This window comes from Medicago truncatula, chromosome 1 (assembly GCF_003473485.1).
Source record: "Medicago truncatula cultivar Jemalong A17 chromosome 1, MtrunA17r5.0-ANR, whole genome shotgun sequence".
Lineage (NCBI taxonomy): Eukaryota > Viridiplantae > Streptophyta > Magnoliopsida > Fabales > Fabaceae > Medicago > Medicago truncatula.
Window position 1 is genome coordinate 51,498,281 of NC_053042.1, and position 26,126 is coordinate 51,524,406.

Consider the following 26,126-nt stretch of genomic DNA (forward strand, 5'->3'; position numbering starts at 1 on the left):
TCCGTCGTCCAAATCCGATGGAATGCCCCATTGATATCCAACATTACAACACCCTCCTCCAAGAAGACCGAGTATATGTATTTTTGGATGGGCTTGATGACCGCTTAGATAATATTCGGAGCGATGTTTTACAGATGAAACCATTTCCAACGGTGGAGCAAGCCTATGCACATGTACGGAGGGAAGCTCTGCGTCAAGCGGTAATGACAGACAACTCTGATGAAATACCTGGAGCAGTTCTTGCATCTAAAAGTCTCAGATTACATACCGGCAAAGCGAGTTCCAACTCAAAACATAAAAGCTCATACATCAGTACTAAGTGCTCTCACTGTGGTGGAACAAAACATACACGTGAAACATGCTTTAAACTTCATGGTTATCCAGATTGGTGGACAGATTTTCAAGCTCGGAAGCATCGAGATACAAGCACTTCTGATAGCGATCCAGGAACAGCTGTTGTAGCTTCTGCAGAACCACATTTGTCACTCATTCCATCATCAAGCTCCCACCTTACACAAGGTAATGCTCTAATTTTCTCTAATCCTGTCGACGACCGCAATGCTTGGATACTTGATTCCGGTGCTACCGATCACATGACATTTGATGTGGCTGATTTTTCCAAACGCTCAACTCCTCGACGCAAAAGTATTTCCAATGCTAATGGTGGCTTATCGTCGGTAACAGGGGCTGGGACTGTGATGTTATCACCCTCTCTTTTACTATCTAATACGCTGCTTGTTCCATCTCTCTCTCATAAGTTGCTATCCGTGAGTCAAGTTACAAACGACTTGAATTGTGTTGTGCTGATATATCCATCTTTTTGTTTCCTTCAGGATATTCTCACCAAGGAGATCATTGGGCGTGGTACTAAGAAGGGGGGGCTCTATTACATGGAGGATTTTAGTGTAGGACAAGCACACCACATGCGCCACCCGGAAAATCTTAAAGTGGAACAGATTTTACTTTGGCATCGTAGGCTAGGCCATCCTTCATTTGGATACTTGAAACATGTGTTTCCTGATTTATTTATTGGTACATCATTGTTGGACTTAAAGTGTGAGGCTTGCATCTTAGCCAAGAGTCATAGAGTCAATTTTCCATTAAGTATGAATAAGATTGATGTTCCTTTTGCTTTGATTCATTCTAATGTATGGGGTCCATCCCCAAAATCCTCTGTCTTTGGCTTTCGTTGGTTTGTGATATTTATTGATGATTGCACTCGAATGACTTGGATTTACTTGTTAAAACACAAGAATGAAGTGTTCCAAAAATTTCAACAATTCCATAAAATGATTCAAACTCAATACTTATCAAAGATTCGTATTCTTCGTTCTGATAATGGTGGCGAATATGTGAATCAACAATTTCGTGAATATTTCCAACAACATGGACTTATTCACGAAACCACTTGTCCACAAACTCCCCAGCAAAATGGCACCGCAGAACGTAAGAATCGCCATATCCTTGAAACTGCTCGTGCTCTTTTACTTGGAGCTCATGTGCCTAGCCACCATTGGGCTGATTCTGTTACTACAGCAGTGTATCTCATTAATAGGATGCCATCGAAGGTTCTTGATTTTAAGACTCCGCTGCAAACTTTGTCAACATTTGTGTCACTACCCACAATACAAATGCTCCCACCTCGAGTCTTTGGTTGTGTTGCATTTGTTCACCTACATAAAAATCAGCGAACAAAACTTGATCCTTGTGCCATTCGCTGCCTTTTTTTGGGGTATGGTGTACACCAGAAAGGGTACCGTTGCTTTGACCCTATCAATCGGCATACATATGTAACTATGGATGTGACTTTCCTCGAATTTGACACTTTCTATGCACCTCCCTCATCCAATTCTTCTCTTCAGGGGGAGACAAGAGAAGAAGAATCGAATTGGATGATGTTTGACTGGTTCAATCATATCGATACACCATCTCATGAGGTTTCCGATGAGGCTCCTCAAACATTTTTCCCTTCTCTAGAAGTTGAAGCAACAAACCCCCCTCTCTCTCCAGTATCCAATGACTCTTCTTTAGAAAATATCGTTGAGGTTAGCTCTCCTGTTACTCTTGATAATAATGTTGATATCAATGTTGGCTATGAGCTTCCTTACAGGCATAATCGGGGGAAACCACCAAAAAGATACTCTCCTGAGGTGGAAGACCAAAGATCGAGGTATCCAATTACTAATTATGTCTCTACAGAGGAGTTGTCTGAACCTCTTAAGAAGTTTGCAAATGAGCTCTCATCACATAGTGTTCCTACCAATGTTGAAGAGGCTCTTGAAGACCCGAGATGGATTCAAGCTATGAATGAAGAAATGGAGGCATTAAATAAGAATACAACATGGAATCTTGTACCTCTACCAAAGGGGAAGAAACCTGTAGGTTGTAAGTGGGTTTTCTCGATCAAGTATAAAGCTGATGGATCTATTGAAAGGTACAAGGCAAGACTAGTGGCTAAAGGGTTTACACAAACATATGGTGTAGACTATCAAGAAACCTTTTCACCTGTAGCTAAGTTGAGCACTGTAAGAGTCCTTCTATCTCTCGCTGTAAATCTTGATTGGCCATTACATCAATTAGATGTAAAAAATGCTTTTCTCCATGGATATCTCGATGAAGAAATATATATGGATATTCCTCCAGGATATATGACAAGTTCTAAGACCGAAGTGGTGTGCAAGTTGCAACGTTCATTGTATGGTTTGAAGCAATCCCCTAGAGCATGGTTTGGGCGATTAAGCTTGGCAATGAGAAAATATGGCTTTCAACAAAGCAATGCAGATCATACTTTATTCTTAAAACATCGTGAAGGTAAAGTTACAGCTTTGATCGTCTATGTAGACGATATGATCATTACCGGAGATGACTCTAAGGAAATAGAAAGGCTTCAAAAGCAATTGGCAACAGAATTTGAAATGAAAAATCTAGGAGGGCTCAAATATTTTCTAGGGATTGAGGTTGCTAGGTCCAAGCAAGGCATCTTTATATCTCAACGGAAGTATATTCTAGATCTTTTATCAGAGGTTGGATTACTAGATTGTAAGCCGGTAGATACTCCAATCATTCAAAATCACCACCTTGGAGAATATCCAGACCAAGTGCCAACAGATAAAGGAAGGTACCAAAGGTTAGTTGGAAAACTTATTTATCTATCTCATACACGACCTGACATAGCCTACGCTGTAAGTGTAATGAGTCAGTTCATGCACAATCCAAGTGAAGATCACATGAATGCAGTAATTCGGATTCTCCGGTACTTGAAATCCTCGCCTGGAAAAGGATTAATGTTCACAAAAAATAATCATCTTCAGGTTGAAGGCTATACAGACGCCGACTGGGCGGGAGATATCACAAGTAGGAAATCCACTTCAGGCTATTTTACCTTTGTTGGAGGAAATTTGGTTTCATGGAAAAGTAAAAAACAGAAGGTTGTAGCATTATCCAGTGCTGAAGCTGAATTTCGGGGGATGGCTAAGGGTCTTTGTGAGCTCCTTTGGCTGCGAAGGTTGTTGACAGAAATTGGTTTTGCTCCAAATTGTGAAATGAAACTATTTTGTGACAACAAGGCTGCTATAGACATTTCTCACAATCCGGTTCAACATGATCGAACCAAACATGTGGAAGTAGATCGGCACTTTATTAAACAAAATCTGGAGACCAAAATAATTCAATTTCCATTTGTTAAATCTGAGGACCAGTTAGCAGATATACTCACAAAAGCCGTATGCAGCAAAAACTTTTTCAACTCACTTGACAAGTTGGGCATTCAGAATCTCTGTGCACCAACTTGAGGGGGAGTGTTGGCGTGAGTTATGCCTCTGATATATCATGAGGAATCATAGGGATTTGATTTGTAATCACAAATAATTTACCATTATTTCAATCTAGTAAAAATAGGTTTTTTACTTGTATATATAGAATACCTTTACACTCTTGTAATGTAGATTTGGAAAGAAATAAAATGAGACCTACTGTATCAGTTTAACAAATTTTTTATTTAATATATACTTTGTGACTGCATTTCCGCTTTAACTGACTTCGTGGCAGAAAACGGTTATTCCTCTGAATGCAAATAACCAAATCTGATCTGTTGGCTCAACTCAAAGACCTCAAGGCTGAACTCATTTTGCTATGTGTTGCTAAGGTCACTGGTGGTGCACCCAACAAGCTCTCCAAGATGTAAAAATCGATTCTTTATTGTTCCAATTCTAATGGGTTGATTTTGTTTTGTGTTGTAAGGTGTTTGTGTTAATGATTGATGTGTTTTTTTCCTTGGGGGTTTTGCAGTAAGGTGGGAGGTTGTCGATTTCTCAGAAGCAGAAGGCTGCATTGAGGGAAGCTTACAAGAACAGGAAGTATTTGCCACTTGATCTTCACCCAAAGAAGATTAGGGCCATTTGCAGAAGGCTCACCAAGCACCAGGTATTAAACCCTTTTATTCATACTTAATTGCGTATAATTTTTGTTAAAGTTCATTGTTGTAAACATATACTCCAATGTATCTTTGTGGTTTTTGCTTTTGGCTGGATCAATGCATTTCATTGTTTTTTTCATCATATTTTGTTGTGACCATAAATCGGTGTATATCAGCTTTAATGAGATCTCTAACATGATGCTTTAGAATAATCTGATTATGTCATTTGTGAAATACAGGGCTTGTGTCCTTGAATTATAAACACGGTATCCGTTGTTTATTATTGCTTCATGATAGCATTGTAATTCTGCTTAAATAGTTGTATATAACATATGCATTAACTGCACGTGTGAATTGCTGCAAATTACCTCAGTCAAATTAGTTGTTGCTAAGGAATTACTGCCCCCAGGTGGAAACCATTGTCTTCCTCAAACAGGTTCCTATGTCAAATGAATCAAATGAAATTTCAAACTAAATCGTTTTTATTTTTTATTTTCTTTTTAATTTAGGAGAGAATCACCATTGGTGGTATACAGATTGATGATTCTTTGGATATTCAATCTTACTTGAGTTTGATCTTTCCTTGTAACCTTATTCTCTGATGTTGGAAAACTGACTACATATGTGCAATTTATATTGATTATAAAAGATTCTGCCAAAAGAATTCTTTACGAAAATAAAATATTGATCTCTATGGAGCTAGCTATTACCCTGTTCGATGCAGCTGCCATAACATGTCTTAAACCTATAGGCAAGATTTCAACTTCCTCTGTATAGCCTAAAAACTATATTGATCCCAATCTAAACTCCTCCAGTTATAACCAATTAAGTTATTCAGAACAATCATTCATCGTCGAAGGATGTCTCAAATAGCGAACATGTCGCCTTCCTTTTGTTTTGTCTCCATATGTCTTTATGTCTTTTAGAAATCTATTACCATTGGAAAAGCCTTACTTCCCTTGCTAGGCTTCTCTACGAAGGAGCAGAAGTTAGCTTGAGCAAACTCCTTTTAGCTTAGCTTTACTAGTGTTTAAACAAATGTATAACATCCTTTCAAAGAGCTCGTATTTTATTTAAAATTTAGGTGTTATTATTTGGCTCCTTCAACTGGTTGAATGCTATCCACTTTCCAGACTTCCAAGAAATGAGCGTTACTGCTCAAAATCTTTATGATCATCTACAGCACGAGATGATTCCTCATTCATGACAATCATCACAGTCGTTAATCACACTCTGATTACACGCTCTTGGCCATGGTTTCTTGCTAGCTAGGAAAAAAGGGAGACCATGTTTGTACTATGAATGGTTTACAAACCCTCTTCATTGTTTAATTTCTTGATGTAGGGTCCAGGACTTTGTTTTTGTGGGGTTGATCACACCTGTACTTCAGTTTGGCTTATGTTTAGACTTGAAGTACTATACATCGTCTTTATAATTTTCAAGGGCTAATGCGCTAAGATGGAAAATTAAGTTTATCATATGAAGTAGATGTACCAGCTTGGTCAAGTAGAGACTTTAATTTAGTCTGGCTTCTGTTTAGATTAGTCTTGTTACTTTATGTTTAAATTTGATATATTTAGTGGTGCACTTGACAACGTTTCCTTGTATAATGACATATAATATTACGTTAATGTTTCAAAATATGTCTTGAGCGAAATTTAATTGTGACATTGAGAAGGATATAACATAAAAATTAATATCTGAAAATTGTTTTAGAATTTGATTGCAAACGAAAATTGTTTTAGAATTTGATTGCAAACAGGATAGAAAACAATAATAATTTTATTAGAGACAATTTTGAGAGGAATGATGAACAAAGAGAAAAATAAGAGACGGGATAATTGGTTTTCTCCATAGAGACGGAAAATCTATATGGTAGAGACGACAATTAGAGTCGAAATAAGTGGATATGTCTCTATAGAGATGGAAATTTTTTTTTTTTTGAGGGAGATGGAAATTTATATGTTAGAGATGACAATTTAAAATTGAATTATTCATGTTTGGAGAACAAATGTTCCGTCTCCAATAAAAACGAAGTTGTCTTGTTCTGTCATCCACTAAAAAAGGCAGATTTTAGACATATATATTTCTAATGAAAATTGCTAAAGCTTGCGAGACATTTACACAACGAATCCTTCCCGAAATGTATTTCCATCTTCTCTCTCATGCTGATATATATCTCTCTCTTCCATGAATTCCACACAAGCATTGTTTTGAATTTTGATTGGCTATTCAGGATAATTTCGGGATGTTTTCATTCGCTTTAAATAGCACGGCTCATTTTTAATAGATGTAAATTAATAACCCTCCGTATATTTTACACATGTTCCTGTTCTTTTTATATATTGAACTAGACCCGAATGGTGGTCACTCCAATTAGCACAGCCGTATCAACAAACTATTGGTCATGTGTTTGATCGTTTGAATAATCATGCTTGGTGGGATAAACTATCCATTTGGAATTGATAATAATGGGGAAGAAAAAAATAAAAAATTATTATCCTAGTTAGTGGACAAGAAAATGGATGGTGGATCACTTTCTAGTGGTGCACATGTAACTAATTATATCTTTTTACTAAAATTAATTAAGTATTATTAAAGGACAAATTCATTTCTATTGCCAAGAATATAGAATTAGCTACTTTTATGTTATTTTATAAGAGGGTGTTGATTACTTTTGTTTATACAATTATAGTTTTTCTAATACAATTTTTATATTAAATTTGTAGTATATGCAAATTTAATTTTCCTTTAGTTGTGTCTTTTAAATTTGGGCACTAATTCGAAGGTATAGAATACTAATCATCCCAAGTGTTTTATTAATAACTCTTCTATTGTGCTCTTGAAATCTGATTGCGTGTTAATTATCTCCATTTGATACAATTCTTCTTTTAATTTTAAAGTAAAGAAAGGACTGAAATTTATATAGACATTTATACATCAAAATCAAAATTAGAGTAAACATGTTGTTGAAAAATTGAGAGGATCACAACCTCATAACTCGCATACTACATGAAATCTATCTTTTGAAAAAGCAAGTAGGGCAATATGTAACATTATTTCGAGCTCGTATTTGTTGTTGCAGAGAAACCACAAAGTTGAATATAACCTTTTATTATAATCTTTGGACCATTATTTGATGGTACATATTATAACTTTGTGAATTTATACATTGTTTGAGATTAAAATTGTGTTGTTTAAGTTTTATAACACCAAATCCATTATTTCTTTTTACCAAAATTAAAATAAATAAATAAAGTAAAAAAAAAAAAAAACCAAATCCATTATTTCTCATTTTGAGTCTATGTCATTTTTTTTTCTCTATTATGTTTTTGGTTTTTTTTTTTTTTCTCTCTCTCATTTTTAATACCATAGAGTGGGAGTCAAAAAGAAATTGTTATGGAGTTGGAGTGCTCAAAAGTAACTTTGGCAGTAGTGTTAGACTTTAGATTATAATTTGTTTTGTTTAAGGAATATTTAGATTTTGTTATGAGCACCCATTGACTTGATGGTGCACCGGTTGACCATACTAATTGGCCTACGTCCATGACATCATGGAGTACTTTGATTGCAAGAATTCCACCACTAAGAGGATGTTAATTTTTGTGTGTATACAAAAATTTAGATGAGTTTGGTTAGACAAAATCCGTTTTTAAGAAATAACAATAAAATGGATTTTCTTTTTCAATGGGTTTCTTCGACATGAAGTAATCATATTTAAAATGTGTCAATATTAAATATGAATATATTCTTTTTGGTTAGAGTCATGGGCGGATCCAATGTAGGATTAGTGAGATTTTAGTCATGCCAATTTTTTCCTATAAATAGTCACACCCCTTTTTTTTTACCATAAAATTTTAAGAATGAAGGATGTCTAGTAGAACAAGTGAAGAATGATCAATTTTTCCAGAGCAATAAGACGAATAAAATATTTTAGGAGGTCGGTGACTCATTTTGTTCCAATTAGCCATTGTTATGGTTACAAATGGACATTTGTTAATAAAACTACTAAAACTATTAATTTGGATGAAATAGTACATAATCTTTAATTCCACAAATTTTTTTGACACTATTATTTTAGCCACACCAACAAACAAATAATAGATCTACCACTGATCAGAGTTCTAGTCGTAGTTTGTTAATTGTCAGTGTCTAATCTTAGTTTGACCCTCCCTGCTATTAAGTCGTTAAATGTGGGGCGGGCTAGGGTGGACAAACTTGAGTGGTCGAGTTGAAACTCCCACCCTATCCTACTCCTTAACAAGTCGTCTTGTTGTCTCTCGATTAGTTATGTCATCTAATGTCATAAAGTTTAAAAAAAAAATGGCATTGACAACATAAACATGCATTCACACTAGCTACTAAATAACCAAATCAAATACAAATATAATATAGTGTGTCACAATTGGTAGAGACTTGAGTATTATCCATTTTTTTTAGGATTCATTCTCAAACTGGTGCATATGGAAAAGAAAAAAAATCATTAGAAAAGATCAACCACTTAAATAAATCGCAATTATCTCAAAGGAATTATTGTTCAAAAATATATTTGGTTCAACAAATAAATTAACCAAACCAAATATTGCATATCCTCCCATCAGTAATGAAAAACAATATCGTGAAAGAAAAAAATTAATGCTCCAATTGTAACATCAAAATAGAATAATTTGAATTAAATTAATCTCAAAATAATTTAAGTTTCTCCAATACGCAATTAGTCCACTAGCAAAATAAACTAAAAAAAAATAAAAGAATTTCTTAAAGTGACGGACATGCCAATTTTTCCATCATCGTTCAACTTTTAAGCGGATTAGACAAGACATATCAATTTAAGTGTTTGATGTTAAAAACTCAACCTGCTACGTCTAAAATAGTAACTTAAACAAGATTAACCCAACAAACTCTGACATGTTTTGTCATCCTTCTATTAGATCGAATGCGTATTGGTTATAAGTGCTATTTTTTTTTATCAACCGAATTAACTTTTTTACCACTACAAATTAAACACAGTTCAACTTGTATAAGGGGTGTTCCTGTCATTTTTTTTCAACCTAAAATTAAGGAATATGATCATCTTTATTTAATGGACACTTCAATTTAAAGAGATAGACAAAAAAATAAAATAATAATATTATATACTCATGAAATGGAGATGATCTCAACACAAAATTAACAATATTCATGATCTGCTTTATGCAGGATTCATTGATCAAATCCCTAAATATAAATATAAAAATTGCAAATTTACATCAAACATGGCCATGAAAGGACACTTCATTTCTTTTTTTATTTTTTACAAAAGAAAGGACACTTCATCTTTGCCTATAAAAGCTCATTCAAATATCTAAACCTTCAATCATCCCATTAATATTGTTCCTCAAACTGCAATATATATGGCTACTATTTCTGTAATCCCATATTCCTTCCTCATTCTCATAATCCTTTTCACATCTAAAGTAAACGCAGATGACAAGTTCACCTACTTATGTGACAAAAATAACGATAGAGGCGACTACATAACCGGTAGTACCTACCATAACAACCTCAAAATCGCTTTCATATACCTCACTTTCAACTCAAAAGTTAACTACGGTTTCTACAATACAAATTACGGCCAAAACGAGGACAAAGTAAACCTCATTGGAATATGTAGAGGAGACATTAATCCTGAAGATTGTCGCAAATGTCTCGTTAGTTCAAAATCCTATCTAACAGAAGCATGTCCAAACAAAAAAGAAGCAATTGGATGGTACGAGGCTGATCAGAAATGCATGCTGCGTTATTCAGACCGTTCGATATTAGGCCTCAGCGAAATGTGGCCTGCTATAATTTGGTGGAACGTGAACAATGCAACTTTGGCAGATCAATTCAATAGTGTGATAAAACAATTGTTGAATGATTTAAAAAACAAGGCTATAAATGGTGACTCACATCGTAAGTATGCTGTAGGAACTTTGCCAGGTCCTAGTAGTGATCAAACAATAAATGGTCTTGTTCAGTGTACACCTGATTTGTCGGTTTCACAGTGTGATGACTGTTTGAATGAATCTATTGCTGAAGTCCCAAAATATTGTACCAACAAGATTGGCTGTAGAGTTTTTAGAGCAAGCTGTAATTTGAGGTTTGAAACTTACCAATTCTATCAAACCTAAAGCGAAATCGGCTTCATCTTGAAGTACTGTTATGGTGAGAACTAGAAGTCTCTTATTCTTCAAATTCTTTTTAAACTTTATCTTTATTTTGAGTAAATTACATACTTCTCTCTTTAGAGATACTTAAATTACAATGTTACCCTTAAAAGTTAATCTATTTTAACATAAATAGATATTTTTATGATATCTAATAACGTTGTGTCGCAATTTTTAAAAAATAATATATGTATTTCATTTCTTCATAATTTCGACGTCAATAAAAATCAAATTTGAATATTTTATTATTAATTTAATAATTTAGATGATAAAATTCATTTTAAGATAGTCATATTTTATGAGCTAAAATTCATTTTTAAATAGTCATATTTTATCAGCTTGGATCAATGATATTGTGAATCAAAAAAATAGAGAAAAATATGCATTTGAATTTTGATGAAATTAAAATGAACTCGCAATATGACTTTTTTTCACACTTTGTGCATACATTTTCGTCGCTAGACTATTAGAAATAAAAAAAAAAAAAATATATATATATATATATATATATATATATATATATATATTAAGTGAGAGAAATTGAGATAGTGTGTCTTTTTTATGGGAGAATGTAATTCAAGTTTTTCTTATGGGATGATAGTGTGTCTTTTTTAATATGTTTTATATGAGAGGTGATGTGAGTATATATATATATATATATATTGAAAGAAAATAGGAGGGTAATTTAAACATCTCTTAAGAAAGAGGGTTGAATTTATTTATTTATTTTTTAATTTGTGATTTAGGCTTTTCTCAATATATTCTCTAACGTTTATTATTGTTGGGCATGATCTGTGGATAATTGGGGTGACTGTAATGAATAGGCTATGATATAAATGGGATTGGGATTCCGTGCTGTAATAAAGCACACAGTTTTCACGCTGTACTGAATTTCAGCCATTAATTAAAGATCAAATGGTTCAAATCAATGCAGTTATAAAATCATTCAAAACAATATCAGCCGCACATTGTAGACCGAATGCTCCTGATCTGTTACAGCATCCTGCTGTAACAGCAGAAAATTCAAATTCATATAAATGTGTCTCTTTAATAAACTCTTGTCATGTCTTATTTCTTTTCAGTTCAATTGGGACTTGAGTTTTCTTAATCACAATAAAATCTCAATATCTAAGTTAATTTAGTAGGTTTATAATTCAACATGTTTTATAATTTTATAATTGTCCTTAGTCATTTAATTAAATATCTCATCCGATATTGATGATTTTTTTCTTTTTCAGATAAAGGAAACACATCAAGAAGAACTATTATTGATATACTATAGTAGTCATGTTGACACCACCCAAAAAAATATTACTCATGTTGCTTCTGCTTTTGTTATTATGTATATGTTTATCAGTGTCTATTTGAGAATAAAAGGATAATCAATGAAACTTCAAAAGTGTTTGTAATAAGCACATCTGCTTCATTAGGAGAAACTTGTCGTATACGTAGAAACAAGTTTATTGTTAATGTAGTCTTTTGATGTGAATGTTCTAGCTTAAATAAGCATACTCTCAATCAAAAAAAAAAAACCTGAGAAAATACTATTAGGTTGGTCTACACAAATGATTGATGGAAATGGATTCTCTCAATCAAAAAAAAAAAAAAAAACCAAAAAATCTGAGAAAATAATGTAAAGATCTTGATTATTGATCTTCACATTAGCGATGGTCAAGATCAATAAAAAATATTGATCATTGATAATATTGATAGATAATTAACTAAAGCACCAATAAAAACTTTCATCAATGCTTCATTTAGTTATCTATCAAGCCACGTTTAGAAAGCGGTATATACATAGGCCCAAATCCAAACTACATGACTGAAAAGAAAGAAAAAACATAAAGGAACTACTGACACCTAAGTTTTTGCTACTACACCCAGTCCTTCGAAAAAAAATTGGATGTATGTGAACAATCAATTTAAGTATCATTATCTAAAGGTGTATTCTCATTTGTTAAGATATCGCTTTTTTTTTTTGGCTGAATGTTTAAGATATCACATTTGCATTTTCTCATTTGTTACTCCACATTATTATCTGCAATAGGACATATTAAATTTTCAATATTTTCAATCAGTTAATATATAAACTCCCTTTTATTCAAAAATATATATGTGTTAACACCCTAATATACTACTCCATACTCTAGTATAGGGAGAAAGGAAAGAATAAGAAGTTAGAATAAAAATAAAGGAAGCAATAGTAGCAGAAAGTGGGAGGTAGAAATAAATTATACATATCCAGACCCTGACATAATCATAAAAATATCCACACCATATGTACCTTTGAAGATCTTGTCTTGACACATTTTTGAATCAAGCAAAAGGTTCTCTATAACTAGGTGGATGGATCTGTCATATAAACACCAAGGGTCAGAAGAAAGACTGAAAAAACACTTTTCAATAACCCAATGACCATCTTCTAAATTCACTCTGCTGCATTTTCATCACTATCATTTCCTTCGTTTCTAATATCTGGCAACGTGTCAAGATCAGTTCGAGCCTTTGCCATATCCTCATGTATGTTTTGAGTATCCGAAGAATCAATAGTGTCGTGTTCAATTGAATCTAAAATTTCAGTGACAGAGGAATTGTCCAATTTTTCATCGGTTTCACCTGTTTGAGTATCACCCTTGAACATCTCATCCTCGGTAGCATCAACATTCTGAGCTTCGTTTGCTTCACTGGTTTCAGTGCTACCTTTGGATTTGTCACTTTCCGTGGTATCAGAGCTCGCGTTTCTATCCAAATTACTAGACATGTTAACAGTTTCATTTGAAGCTACAAATCCGGTCGTTTTCTCTAATGCACTAGCCCCAAGAGTCGAAGATTCTTCAGGAGCTGCAACTCTACTTTCAGGTTTAACAGAAACAATTGAATCATTACCAGGTAGGTTTCCTTCAGAAATTTTACTGCCACTCTGCTCTAATCCCTCTGTTTGCTTCATATCTCCAGTAATTGTTGTATTAACTGTCGCATTTTGAGCATGATCAGACTCAGATAAGATCACCGCTTTAATCTGTTCAGATGAACTTGATGTGTCATCACCAGTGCCTGACGAGTTACTGCTTGCTTCAGTGATCACTGCTGTCAGATTACTGCTCAAATCCAATTGGCTATCGGGCTTTGTTTTGGCTGTTTCATTAGAAAAACTGTCATTTCCAGTCTCTTTACCAGCAGTTGCATTCGAAGAAACTCCATCTGTCAATTCACCTTCTGTAACCTTCAAATCAGAAACATTTTGACTCCCGTAACTTTCATCAGAATGATTTGTTTCGTTTTCAGGTTTTCTGGTATTTTGTAAGCTTAGATCAGAGTGTTCCAAATTACCTGTTTCAGTGCTAGTTTCATGAGTATCATGTGCCACAGCACTAGAGGCATCATCAGCCTTGTAATGTTCTTCCCGAGCTTCATGATTCTCGTGGTTTTCAACTAAACCCCCCTTTTCCTCATCCTCCTTGTCTTCATTCTCCGTCTCATCATCACCCTCTTCTTCTTTGTCTTTCTCTTCATCCACAACCTCATCCTCACGATCATTATCTGCCTCTGATTTCTCATGATCATTTTCATCTATCTCAACATCTCCTCCTTCATCTTCCACCTCTTCACTTTTGCTTTCATTTTCCTCCTGCACTTCTGCTCCATGCTTATTTTCTTCTTCATCCTGTTCTTCTCTCCCTTCATGCACATTGTCTTCACTTTCTTCTTCAGTTTCGTGCTTGTTTCCTTCTTCTCCTTCTTGTTGCTGTTCATCGTGTTCACGTTTATTTTGCATATTGTATACAATATGTTCATCTTCCTCTTCTTCCTCATGCCCTTCATTCTTATCTGCTTCAACCTTACCCGGATGAAGGTCCTTTCTACCAAGTTTCAGAATCTGATCAGTCTCGGTTCTAATCGGCAGTTTCGTATCATTTTTATCAAATTCCTTCTTTTTGTCGTGATTGTGCTTAACCTGGTAGATCAACCAGAAGCAGACACCAAGCAACAGAATAGCTTGAAGAACATGTTTTACCTTGAAGCCTTTAGATCTTTGATTCCTACTACTCGGATTCCTTTTTATCATGCTTAACTTAGTTAAAAACCCTTAACTCGTCTTCTCCAAATAACAAGATCAGGACACCTGCTTTGGATAAGGAAATTCAATATTAAGGACCTCAGAAATCTATGATCATCAATGTCAAGGTGCAACTAAATTGGAAATACTTATCAACAACCAAGCATCATACCACTAAGTAAAGTCGGTTACACGGATCAAACGAAACTATAATGTTTTGTCCAATATCATATCTCTATCAAACTCATTAATCACTAGGAAATACTTATAACGAGTTTAAAATATCCTAAACAATGTACATATGAAACACCAACCAGAGCACTAAGTGACCTTACAGTACAGAGATGAAAAAAAGGACTAAAAACTACATACAGTAACAGTTTACCAAAAACGCATAACTTATCAACCGAAAATTGATACAAATGCAGTAACAAACTAGTCTTTCTCAACTCTCAAGTCTTGGGGCCTTAATCCAATTGAAAAAAACTATGTTCAACAAACCCATTTTAACAGCTTATTGCAAAGTTCCAACTTTCATACTCAATTCCATGGAAATGAAACTATCAATTGATGCTAATAGAAAAATCAACCGAAAAACGGTATAACTGTTCACTTTATAGGGTTTCAGAGAAGCAATCATCACAGAAAGAAACAAAATTCAAAGAAGGTACATAAGAAGAAACCACAACCAATCCAACAGGGAAAAAAGAACCCCAGAAGAAAAAATAAAATAAAAATAAATAAATAAAATGGTGAAAAATAACAAATTTATAACAGATCAATAAGAAAGTGGAAGTAAAAGCTTATTTTGTATCCTCCCCAATGAAACCCTATAGCATGGTTGAAGAATTATATCTATTTCTTTTTTAATAAAAAAAATGCAAAGATATATAGATTGTGTTTATGCATAATTAAGAATAAAGAAAGAATCTTTAATAAAAATTGATGATACCCATGTTTCAGAAATGAAAGTAGTTACTAACTAGTAAGTAAACCCTTGTTCCAGGAGAGAGAGAGAGAGAGAGAGAGAGAGAGAGAGAGAGAGAGAGAGTATGAAATTATTACCTGATAAAAAGGAAAGTAGTAAGTAAGAAGAAGAAGAAGCAGTTGAGTAGAGTTGAAACGGTGTGTGTTTGTGTGAGAGAGAGACAGAGAGAGAGAGAGAACTTTTATTAAAACAAAAGTAGTGACATTAACGATATGTTCATGTTGTACAACTGTTTTTCTTTGGACTTCGGATGCGATCTATTCTAGACAAGGAAGGAAGGAACCTACCTTCACATTCACCACATTTTTATTTTATTTTATTAACTATATAAGCTTATCCAAAAAATAAAATCAATAATTCAATACAAATTACTCCACCTCCAACTCATTGAACTCTTGTCTACGGTAAAAGTACAGGTCTTTGACCCCAAAATTTTGGGTTCCAGCTCTAGTCTTCTATGTAGAGGAGCTAGTGTAAATATTGTTTTTTGAATCATGTAGTTTTGAGAATGACACTTTGGTGACATTGTGATTAGTTATGTTAGTGACATTGGTGAAACACGATATCATAAGTGTATAAAAGAAAAAAAAAAGAAATAAGAGAGACATTTGCGACATTGTGGTTGGTCAATATCATCAACCACAATATCACCTAAATGCTACTCGTAGTCTTTCATTAGTTTGAGATTTATCCTAAATTTACTAACCTAAAATATAAATGAAGTACAAATTAACAAGTAAGAACTCCCCCTCTACGTTCTTCTAAGAATTTGTCAACCAACAAAACAAGTCATTTTAAGCGTTTTTTTTTTTAAAGAAGCCATTTTAAGATATGAAACGTGTATAGATTAAAAAATTTAGTTAACTTGGGTTTTGTGAGTATTCTTCTTCATTTAATAGGTCGATGTAGTATTATTTTTTTTAAGGAAGGTCGATGTAGTATAAATAGTTCTGCTTTTTGTAAAATAGTCGTAAATTGTTAAGGTTATTTTGTAAAAGACCACACCCCTTTTTGTAATAAAAAAAAAAAGACTACAACCCTTTTGATAACTAAAAAAGTAACATTAAATTTTTTTAAGGAATAACATTAATTTTTTTTTTTTTGAAGGAACATTAATATTTTAAATTGGGATGATTTTATTAAAAATAAAACTAATAGTATGGGATTGCATGCGGAATTGTGTTTTGTTTTCATGCTTTTTTATTGATTTTTTTTATCTTTTGTTTTACTTAATTTTTTTAGGTAATTTTTTTTCTTACTTTCTTTCAAGCATATATCCTCATGGCCCAAACACAACACAACCAAGCGTACAGTCAGCCCAGACAAGACAATGATCTCCAGATGCAAGTAATTGTCCTTTTCTTGGTTCATTATTTTTCTCAAAATATTTAAAAGACGAAAAGTTATATGTTCCCTATTTTTGTTTTCAAGGAAGCCTTTATTTTTATATTTAAAAGATGCCTCTAAATTTTCATAGGCATAGGCTCAATATTAAGAACCAGGAGTGTATGGTGCCAGTACCATACTAGTTTCGTTATTCTATATTTGTTTGGTGAGAACAATTCAGAAATTTCTCATAAAATTAGGAAATGTTAGGCATTCTAGATATTTTCATTTACTTATGATGAAAGGAAACAATTTTTTTTAACAAGCTAAACATAGCCTACACAATTAGGAAAGAATTTGTTGTTCAGTTGGATTTCGATTTTTTTATGAAACAATTTTTGTTCAAATTTTCCCTACGAAACAAAAGAAATTGATCTTTATAATTTCAGGGTGTCAACACACATACCTAAAACACAGGCTATAGAAAACAAGTGAAGTTTATATCTTATTTTGGCTTTTTTTTTTTTGTTCATTTAATTATACTTGCTTTTTTGAACTCTTTTTATTTTCCTTAAACCATTAAGTTGTTATCTGTCTCTTTAAGTCACTTTCAAATTAATTTATAACTCTTAATATTTTAGTTTTCAAAAAAAAAAAAAAAACTCTTAATATTTTAAAAAGGTATATGTCTTTGTCAAGCAATTCTCAGTTAGATTTCACTGTTAGTATCTATCATGTCAAATAATATAAACACAACGACCTAATTTAAAAGTGTTTGAGAAAGACAGAGGCTAATTTAAAATAGGCTAAAATATGGTTTTGGTCCCTGCAAATATGCCTCGTTTTGGTTTTAGTCCCTGCAAAATTTTTTGTTGTTTTTGGTCCCTGCAAATATGTCTCATTTTGGTTTTGGTCCCTGGCTCCACTTTTGCGATAATTTGCACATGTGTCACATGATGACTTAACTATTTATTAGAGAAATAGTCCCTGCAAAATCTTTTGATTTTGAAAAAGGTCCCTGCAAAATATTTTGTTTTTGGAAATAGTCCCTGCAGGGACTATTTCCAAAAACAAAATATTTTGCAGGGACCAAAAACAACAAATTTTTTTTGCAGGGACTAAAACCAAAACGAGGCATATTTGCAGGGACCAAAACCATATTTTAGCCTTTAAAATATTGATAAAATTGGAGATTAATTTAAGAATGATTTACAAAATAGGAACCATCTTGTTGGTTTATTTTTTTGTACTTTATTTTAAAGTTCCAATATCTTTTCATTCAAAATAGAAATATAAGTAACAATGTAATAAATTGACATAGTGTTAGGACTTAATCTCTTATAAAGAGAGAACTTTTAGATTTTTTTTTTTTTTTGAGGGAAGAGAACTTTTAGATTTAATATATTATGTGACGGAACTTCATGACTTAACTAAGTGGTAAAAATCTTATTACAACCTATAGGTGTTTTCCTTGTGATCCAACTGTCAAAAAGTAAATTAATTATTATGACTTAATTTATATGGAGATAGATCAACTCAAAAGGTTGATTCAATTCATTAAGAGTGTATTTGGTTGTGAGAAGAAAGTGAGAAGAGAGAAATAGGTGAGAGAGATTGTGAAAAGAGAGAAATAGAGTAGATTTGGTGGGTTTTTTTTTTTTTGGTAAGATTTGATGGGTTGTTTGATATAAGAGAAAGATGAGAAAAATAGAAGAGAAAGAAGTGTGTTTAGATTTTAAAAAGACAAAAATATCCTTGCATTTAAAATTGATTGATTTTTTATTTTAACATAACTTAGAGTGTGTTTGGATGGGGGAATGTATTGTTTTAAGGGAATTCAAATACTTTAGGGTGAATTTCATTGTTTGGATAATAATTTGAAGCATTTTTAAAATGATGGAAATTTATGAAGTATTTTGTTCAAGTTAAATTTAGGAATTTCAAATGACACCTAAAAGTTAAGAATTTCAAAGAGGAGTGTTATTTGAACAACCTTTAATTGACAATTTATGGGGACAACCAAAAAATAGGTATTGCACGAAAATCAAAGCAATAGAGAGATAAAGTAAAAAAATGATGTGAGTATGAAAGAGAAAGTTGTAACAAAAGTTGTCATAAAATGGATGTTCAAATATCATTTCTCAATTTCAAATTTCTTCATTGTTGTTATTTTTCATATTTTGCATTTTGGTCCTCAAATTTTCCAAAAATTTCCACTCGACCAACAAAAAAGAAAAACACTCACGTATTAGTCAATTGGTTCAGGCACCGCATAAATGGAAAACAAAAGGATAAAAATGCAAAAGTAGTGATATATTTTATCTCTCTCGTGTTTCTTCGTTAGTTTGTGGAGATGCAAAAAGGTGTGGGTCTCAGCCCATTTTAATCCGTCGTCTCACTTTCTCTGATGTTCCAAACTGAAGAAAGAAAGCATTTCTCTACAACTTCTCTCATCCATATCTCTCTCTCTCTCATCTTCTTCTCTTCTTCCAAACAAGTCGTAAGTGTGAGAAAATAATGAGTTAAGCACCACATTTATCTTTCAACAAAAAAACAAAAGTACTAAATTTATCTTTTTCTTTTCAATGTATTATTCGATGGCATACTTGACAAATCTCTAAAAACTTGTTCTCGGCCTAAAAAAATTCTGATAAATAGTAGTTTTTATTAACGTCCCTACTAAAGGAGGAAAGGAATAAATCTTTTGAAGCCCTTGGAAAAATGGAAGATTTAAAGCTCAAGTTATCATGAGCAAGAAAGCAAATTAATCTCATTATAGTCAGCTTTTCCTTTTTTGTAAGCTTTTCATTTGGAAGAGATGGAAAGAGCTTTTCTTGAAAATTCTCACAAGTTTGGTATTTCAATGCCCCGTTACAATCAATCCTTTTAAAATAGGTTAGATCATAACAATTTAATGTGTTCCTTTGGTTTGCATATAACAATATAAGCATTTTAATGTTGAAGTATCTATCAATTCTAATGAAATGATTTATCACTTTATGAGTTGATTAACATTTATTTATGTTGTAATGTGAACTCTTAACAAACCCATATCTACTCTCAACAATGAAGATTCCTACAACAAAAGAATCCCTTTGCTTCCTCCGAGAGATATTCTTAAATTTCAAAATTTGTCACCCTTTCATGCAATACCTATAAATAGTTGTTTCTTCAAAATCAATTACAAGCTACAACCCTTCTTAGACTTATATTCTTTTGCATGAACCATGAATAACTTCAACACAAAACTTATCTTCTTCTTCTTTGGGCTTGTCTCCTCAAGTTTGTTTCATATTTCAATAGCTTCTATTGTTTCAACAGGTGACTTCAATAAGGATTTCTTTGTGATATGGTCACCCAACCATGTAAACACATCTGATGATGGAAAGACGAGAAGCTTGAAACTTGATCAAGAATCTGGTATTATGAATGTATCTTTATAATGTATCTTAACTACGTGCCTACAATATCTGAGTACCAACACTTTAGATCAAAGGCGGATTCCGTGACACTGACACCAATACATATCATTACATTCAATTATTCCATTTTTTTAAAATTATTATCATTTATCAGTGTCTTGTCCGGTGTGAATTCAGATTCCCGGCAGGGATCGTGCATTCACACATTCAGGACATCTCGTTGACTGTCTGATCTTGATTGTATGGTCCAAAAAATGCAGATTTTAATTTTATAGTTCAAAATACTGAGCTTGAATCTCATCTGTCTGATCCTGATCAAGTGGCCGCTGATGTCCCGATTTTGAATCTCCGGCTCCATCAGGTGTCCATTTTTGTATAAGCCATTGCCTCATAGAAGTCTTAATTATGATTGGATTATTGCAGGGGCTGGTTTTGCTTCGAACCAAATGTTTTTATTTGGGCAAATTGACATGCAAATCAAACTAGTACCAGGTGATTCTGCAGGCACAGTCCTAGCCTTCTATGTAAGCAATAACCATTTACTTTTATTTTCTGTTTGTTTTTGGATTATAAATGAAAGTATATATATACAAAATTAATTTGGCATTATGTTACAGCTAACCTCTGATCAGCCAAATAGAGATGAAATAGACTTGGAGTTTCTTGGAAACGTCTCCGGACAGCCATATATTCTTCAAACAAATATTTATGCAGATGGATTCGACAATCGAGAGGAAAGGATTTTTCTGTGGTTTGATCCCACAAAAGACTTCCATACTTATTCTGTCTTGTGGAATCTGCACCAGATTGTGTAAGAATCTCTTTATATATTTTATGAACCAACTACTTATCAACAACAAGAAGCATGAAAGTTGTGCACCCAAACTTTCTCCTCCTTCAACAATTTATAGACTATTAATACGTAACACATTTTAAGGCTTTAATAAAGAAAAACACATTTTAAAACATTAAGCAAAGTAATAACTTCACAATGAGATTTCCATTTCAATTTTTTCTTATTATTTGTTATTCAACAAATAAAATAGGTTTACGATATGAAACATATTGTATTTGTTGAATAACAAATAACAAGAAAAAATTGAAATGAAAATTTCATTGTGAAGTTATTACTTTACTTAGTGTTTTAAAATGTGTTTTTCTTTATTACAGCCTCAAAATATGTTACGTATTAATAGTTTATAAATTATTGAACTAAGAGAAAGTTTGGTTGAACAACTTTCATGCTTCATAGTTGTTGATGAGTAGTTGGTTCATAAAATCGTACTCTTCAACCCTCTGCACTTGTTTAATTTGTTGCTAGAATATCCCATTTAGTGATAACTTGATCAATTGATGAATAATGAATACAAAAGACTCGACTTATACATGAGTCCATATGAAAATGACGAAGAAAACAAGGATAACTAACCTAACTAACTATTAACCAACTTTATCTCTAATCTAATTTGCGGTAGAAGTATATCTTTAATAAATTATATAGATCGAAAAATAGTTTGATGAAATCAACGCACATATTTCTATATATAAAGAAGGTTGAGAAGTTGGGAGAGGTAACGTGACTCTTACTAGAAAAATAATCAATCTTCTATTTTAGAGTCACATATAATTTGAGCAGTAGCTAAACCTCGTATAAAATCATATATTTCGTTTTAAGTTGTGATTAGTCTTGTAGAAGGTCAAAAGCTAATTACAGAGATCAACTTAAAAATTGAAAATATAAATTTTCAAATTAAATGATTTTCTCTCCATCAAGTTTTCTAAATAAGATACATAGTTGATGTGAAGATAACAATATTACCTTATGCAGGTTCATGGTTGATACGATTCCAATAAGAGTGTATAGAAACCATGCAGACAAAGGAGTAGCATTTCCTAGATGGCAACCAATGAGTCTAAAAGCAACCCTTTGGAATGGTGATAGTTGGGCCACAAGAGGTGGCCAAGATAAAATTGATTGGAAAAATGGACCTTTCATAGCTTCATTCAGAAATTATAAAATTGATGCTTGTGTGTGGAAAGGGAACCCTAGGTTTTGTAGAGCAGCAAGTTCTACTAATTGGTGGAACCAATTCAACTTTAGCTCACTAACATCCATACAAAGGAGGTGGTTCAAATGGGTTAGGAAATACCACATGATTTATGACTATTGCCAAGATAATGAGAGGTTCCAAAACAATCTTCCTAAGGAATGTTCTCTTCCAAAGTATTGACCACAGAAGATGATTACTTCGGTTTATAATTTCCCTCTTGCTTTCGTTTACTTTTATTTCAAATAAGATAAATGTTAAAGTTTTTCACAAGTTAAATGATAAAAAGTTAAAAATAGTCTTGTTCGAGAACTCACACACACTAAACTTGTTTGACAACTTCATATTAGATACATGATAGATATGATATAGACTGGATAAGGATAATATATGATAAAGATAAAATAACACTTTTTTTCATTCTCATTAGATGCATCTCGAAGCAAGTTTCATGACGTTGAAGAGTGAACTTAACAACTAAGTGACCGTTTGAGAAATTGGAATAAATTTTATCAAGACCCGTCCTGATCTAATCGGATGCCCTGCTTTAATATTAAAAAATCAAATACCTAACTTGATCCTTTAAGTTTCACGTTTGTTTCAGAAAGGTCTTTAAGTTTTTAAGGTTTCAGATAGGTCCTTTAAGTTTCAAGTTTGTTTCGATATGTCCTTTCTGTCAACATCCGTTAAGCCAAAGTTGTTCTATCCATTAAGTCAAAGCTGATATGTCCGATAAGTGAGTGGAGTGGTTCTCTCTGACACTTGACATCAATTTTTTCCCCAACCAGATCAACTTTATCCTCTTCAATGCAAATCATTTAATAAATAATTTTGACTAGTTTAAGTATAAATCGCAAGCCTTTAACGGAGACATATGGTAATTTTAAAAGGTACATATGTATGTTAAAGTTGTTTGCAGATAAGAGTTTAGATTAACGGAGACGCACCTCATAGAAAATCACAAAAAGAACCGCTAGCCTCAATGATAATTTACAATAAAGCTTACATATAGAGAAGCCTTTAACGTTGATTTAAATTTTTTAATTCCATGCATCATCATAATGCTAAAATTACCAACGAGAGGTTTGGTATAACGGAAGAAATTAAATTAGCACATCGCGGCAGCTAAAAGATGTATCCACATTTGTGTCTAACATACTTCGAATAGGATTATCTTCAATGGATATAAATTGTGGAAGACAAAAAAATATGTAAATTATTCAATAAATTTTAATTGATTTTAGCACAAATACTAATTGTTATCCTCTAACTCACTTTTTCAACACTTGATCATGATTTTGAAATTCCCAACTGATGATTAAAAAATGATGAGGAAACAAAACATTCATATTAGACTTAAAAAGATTAATTTTTTTGAAGGGATATGGAAATATAGATAAATAAGATGCCCTTTATTCGAAAAATAAATAATACAAAACAAGTACAATTTCAACTTACAACTAGATAACAAAGACAATGAGTGACCCAATAACACTAAGATTTAGTCCTAACCAAGTCACATACATGAAACTAGGTTAAGCATGTGTGCTTCAATTGAAATTAATTTAAAAACAGCATAACACATAAAAACACAAAAATAAATTAACACGGGCATATTAAAGTGGATCCAAGGGCTCGGATCAAAAGAATCTGAAGGGTCCATATCCGCCTCCTCCCCTCACATTGTTGAACCCAAACAAATGAGGTTGCAACATGGGGTTTTGAAAAAACTGTGTTGGAAACATTTGAGTTTGCGGAGGATTTGATTGATGATCGAGAGGCATGTTAAAGGATGAACCATTTCCAACAAAAAATGGAAAGATTTGAGTAGGAGCACTCTGGATTACAAGCCTATCAGCATGATATGCAACAAGTTTCGAAAGCGCCTCCAAAGCCTTTTTGAAAAATTCAAGTTGGTCCCTACTCATCCCATTAACAGGACCAGCCCACCAAAATTGAGTCTCGGTAGCTTTGCGCAAGTGTCTCAGCTCTTCAGCACGTTTCTTCTCGTTGTGCAGTAGTTGATTGATCTGAGTCAACTGACTATTGAGCCCGCGCACGTTGGACCTACGATGAGCCTTAATGAATTGCATGGTACCATTGTTTTTGGGTGGGACTTGAGAGAGATAACGATCTATGAGCGTATCAACATTGGGTTGGCCAAATGAAAATACCTTCTCTCCAGGTGAGAAAACAACGAGAGCAACATCTGCACCACAGATGGTACAAAGCTCACTAGCTTTCTTGAAGAGCCCACTACGGCGCTTCGAGAAAGTCACTTGCAAGTTGCTCTCGTTGCTCATTTTTTTTCATCTCAATCTTTTGGAAACCTCGGCTTTTCCTTCCACTCGACATGGTTGAAGCATAAAAAGAGAGAAAAGAAAAGGGTGGGTGAGTGTGTTTGTAAATTTAGACTAAGAAATGGTATATTGGAATTGGGCGTGAAGGAGTTATTTTATAGTCAAATTTTGTGAGTATATTTCCGCTTAAATTTTGTGAATATATTTTCAAGACGCGATTCTTTTTCAAACGTTGTGACTTTTCATTACAATAAAATATTTACTGGATTGAGAGATTTTCAACAAATCTCTTTTTACATGGCTTATATGGAAGATAATTCATTGTTTAAAAAAAATTGCCCTTTAAAAATGGTGATGTTCTGCATAGTTGAATAATCCATTGTAGTTTGTCGTTTTGTAAGTGACGTAATAATAAAAAAAAAAAGCAATATACTAAGTGATGCGATAAATATAAATTGTCGAACATTTAAAATTATTATTTAAGTTTTTAAAATAAAAATGTTTCGCGAGATAAAAAATATTATATAGTTATTATGAATTTTCTAAAAAATGAATACAAATCGTCTAATTTTTAATATCAATTCATCGGCCAACTGTAACATACGAATCGTGATTATTTATTTTTTTTGTTATATTTTTTAAAATGGAAAAATTATTATTGATATCACATGAGATTCGAACGACAAAAGGACAAATAATAACCCAAAAAAAGACCACTATTACTTTATTGAAGGTAATGCGCAGTAGATGAGTAAAAAAAATAATACTTAATTACACTTTTGGTCCTCGTGTTTTGGTCTACTCACGAAAATGGTCATGCCCTTTTAAAATATAACAAAAATGATAATTAAAGGACAATTTTGTTCTGTTTTAAAAGGGCATGACCATTTTCGTGAGTAGGCCAAAACAAGGAGATCAAAAGTGTATTAAGCCAAAATTTAAAATCAACAAAATTAAGAAGATCGCCATGTAGATAATCGGTACTAAAGGTTTCTCCAACAATATATGAGATATGAACAAAATGGTAAGGGGACCTAGTGATATTCATGCTTGGTAGATAGTAAACCTTAGTGTTATACTGAAAGTTGAGTTTGAAATTGTGTATAGTAGTTCTATAACTACCCCCAATCGACCCTTTTATAAACATGGACCGTCGATATTATATTAAGGGCTTGTCGTCCCTCAATAAAGGCTTGCCGACCCTTCGGGGGCGCCTTTGGCCTTAGAAGGCGAAAACTTCCTTTCCCAGCTTTTAGAAACTTCTAGAACGCTCGCCTGCTATTTTGGAGCCGAAGTCAATTAGGGCCCAAGACATTAAAATATAAGCCCAAATAGACTATAAATATCCCTCTTGAGAGCATTATCAAGGCATGACCTAAACAG

At 33.0% G+C, this 26,126-nt stretch overlaps 4 protein-coding genes across 4 annotated transcripts; 2 read left to right on the forward strand and 2 right to left on the reverse strand.

Moving 5' to 3' along the window:
* Positions 1-9,755: 9,755 nt before the first annotated feature.
* LOC25485292 (cysteine-rich repeat secretory protein 38) lies at positions 9,756-12,014 on the forward strand. The gene is made up of 2 exons (XM_013614482.3): positions 9,756-10,600; positions 11,841-12,014. Exon 1 carries the CDS (start codon positions 9,808-9,810, stop codon positions 10,564-10,566), a length of 759 nt encoding a protein of 252 aa, XP_013469936.1. The 5' UTR covers positions 9,756-9,807; the 3' UTR covers positions 10,567-10,600; positions 11,841-12,014.
* A 738-nt stretch (positions 12,015-12,752) lies between these two features.
* LOC25485293 (dentin sialophosphoprotein) lies at positions 12,753-15,939 on the reverse strand. The gene is made up of 2 exons (XM_024770794.2): positions 15,725-15,939; positions 12,753-14,725 (listed from the first exon to the last, which is right to left on the reverse strand). The coding sequence occupies exon 2, from the start codon at positions 14,666-14,668 to the stop codon at positions 13,031-13,033; it is 1,638 nt and encodes a 545-aa protein (XP_024626562.1). The 5' UTR covers positions 14,669-14,725; positions 15,725-15,939; the 3' UTR covers positions 12,753-13,030.
* A 4,025-nt stretch (positions 15,940-19,964) lies between these two features.
* Positions 19,965-22,779, forward strand: LOC25485295 (probable xyloglucan endotransglucosylase/hydrolase protein 10). The gene is made up of 4 exons (XM_013614485.3): positions 19,965-20,393; positions 20,819-20,919; positions 21,013-21,206; positions 22,224-22,779. Exons 1-4 carry the CDS (start codon positions 20,201-20,203, stop codon positions 22,624-22,626), a joined length of 891 nt encoding a protein of 296 aa, XP_013469939.1. The 5' UTR covers positions 19,965-20,200; the 3' UTR covers positions 22,627-22,779.
* A 1,304-nt stretch (positions 22,780-24,083) lies between these two features.
* LOC25485296 (agamous-like MADS-box protein AGL62) lies at positions 24,084-24,746 on the reverse strand. The gene has a single exon (XM_013614486.1). The coding sequence runs from the start codon at positions 24,744-24,746 to the stop codon at positions 24,084-24,086; it is 663 nt and encodes a 220-aa protein (XP_013469940.1).
* Positions 24,747-26,126: the final 1,380 nt, after the last annotated feature.

What these genes read in the sequence shown, in the direction of transcription:
- LOC25485292 (XM_013614482.3), top strand. Translation starts at nt 9,808, where the DNA reads ATGGCTACTATTTCTGTAATCCCATATTCCTTCCTCATTCTCATAATC.
- LOC25485293 (XM_024770794.2), bottom strand. Translation starts at nt 14,668, where the DNA reads ATGATAAAAAGGAATCCGAGTAGTAGGAATCAAAGATCTAAAGGCTTC.
- LOC25485295 (XM_013614485.3), top strand. Translation starts at nt 20,201, where the DNA reads ATGAATAACTTCAACACAAAACTTATCTTCTTCTTCTTTGGGCTTGTC. An exon ending in GAAACTTGATCAAGAATCTG is followed by an intron (nt 20,394 to 20,818) that starts GTATTATGAATG and finishes GGATTATTGCAG; the next exon opens with GGGCTGGTTTTGCTTCGAAC. An exon ending in TGGAATCTGCACCAGATTGT is followed by an intron (nt 21,207 to 22,223) that starts GTAAGAATCTCT and finishes TACCTTATGCAG; the next exon opens with GTTCATGGTTGATACGATTC.
- LOC25485296 (XM_013614486.1), bottom strand. Translation starts at nt 24,746, where the DNA reads ATGAGCAACGAGAGCAACTTGCAAGTGACTTTCTCGAAGCGCCGTAGT.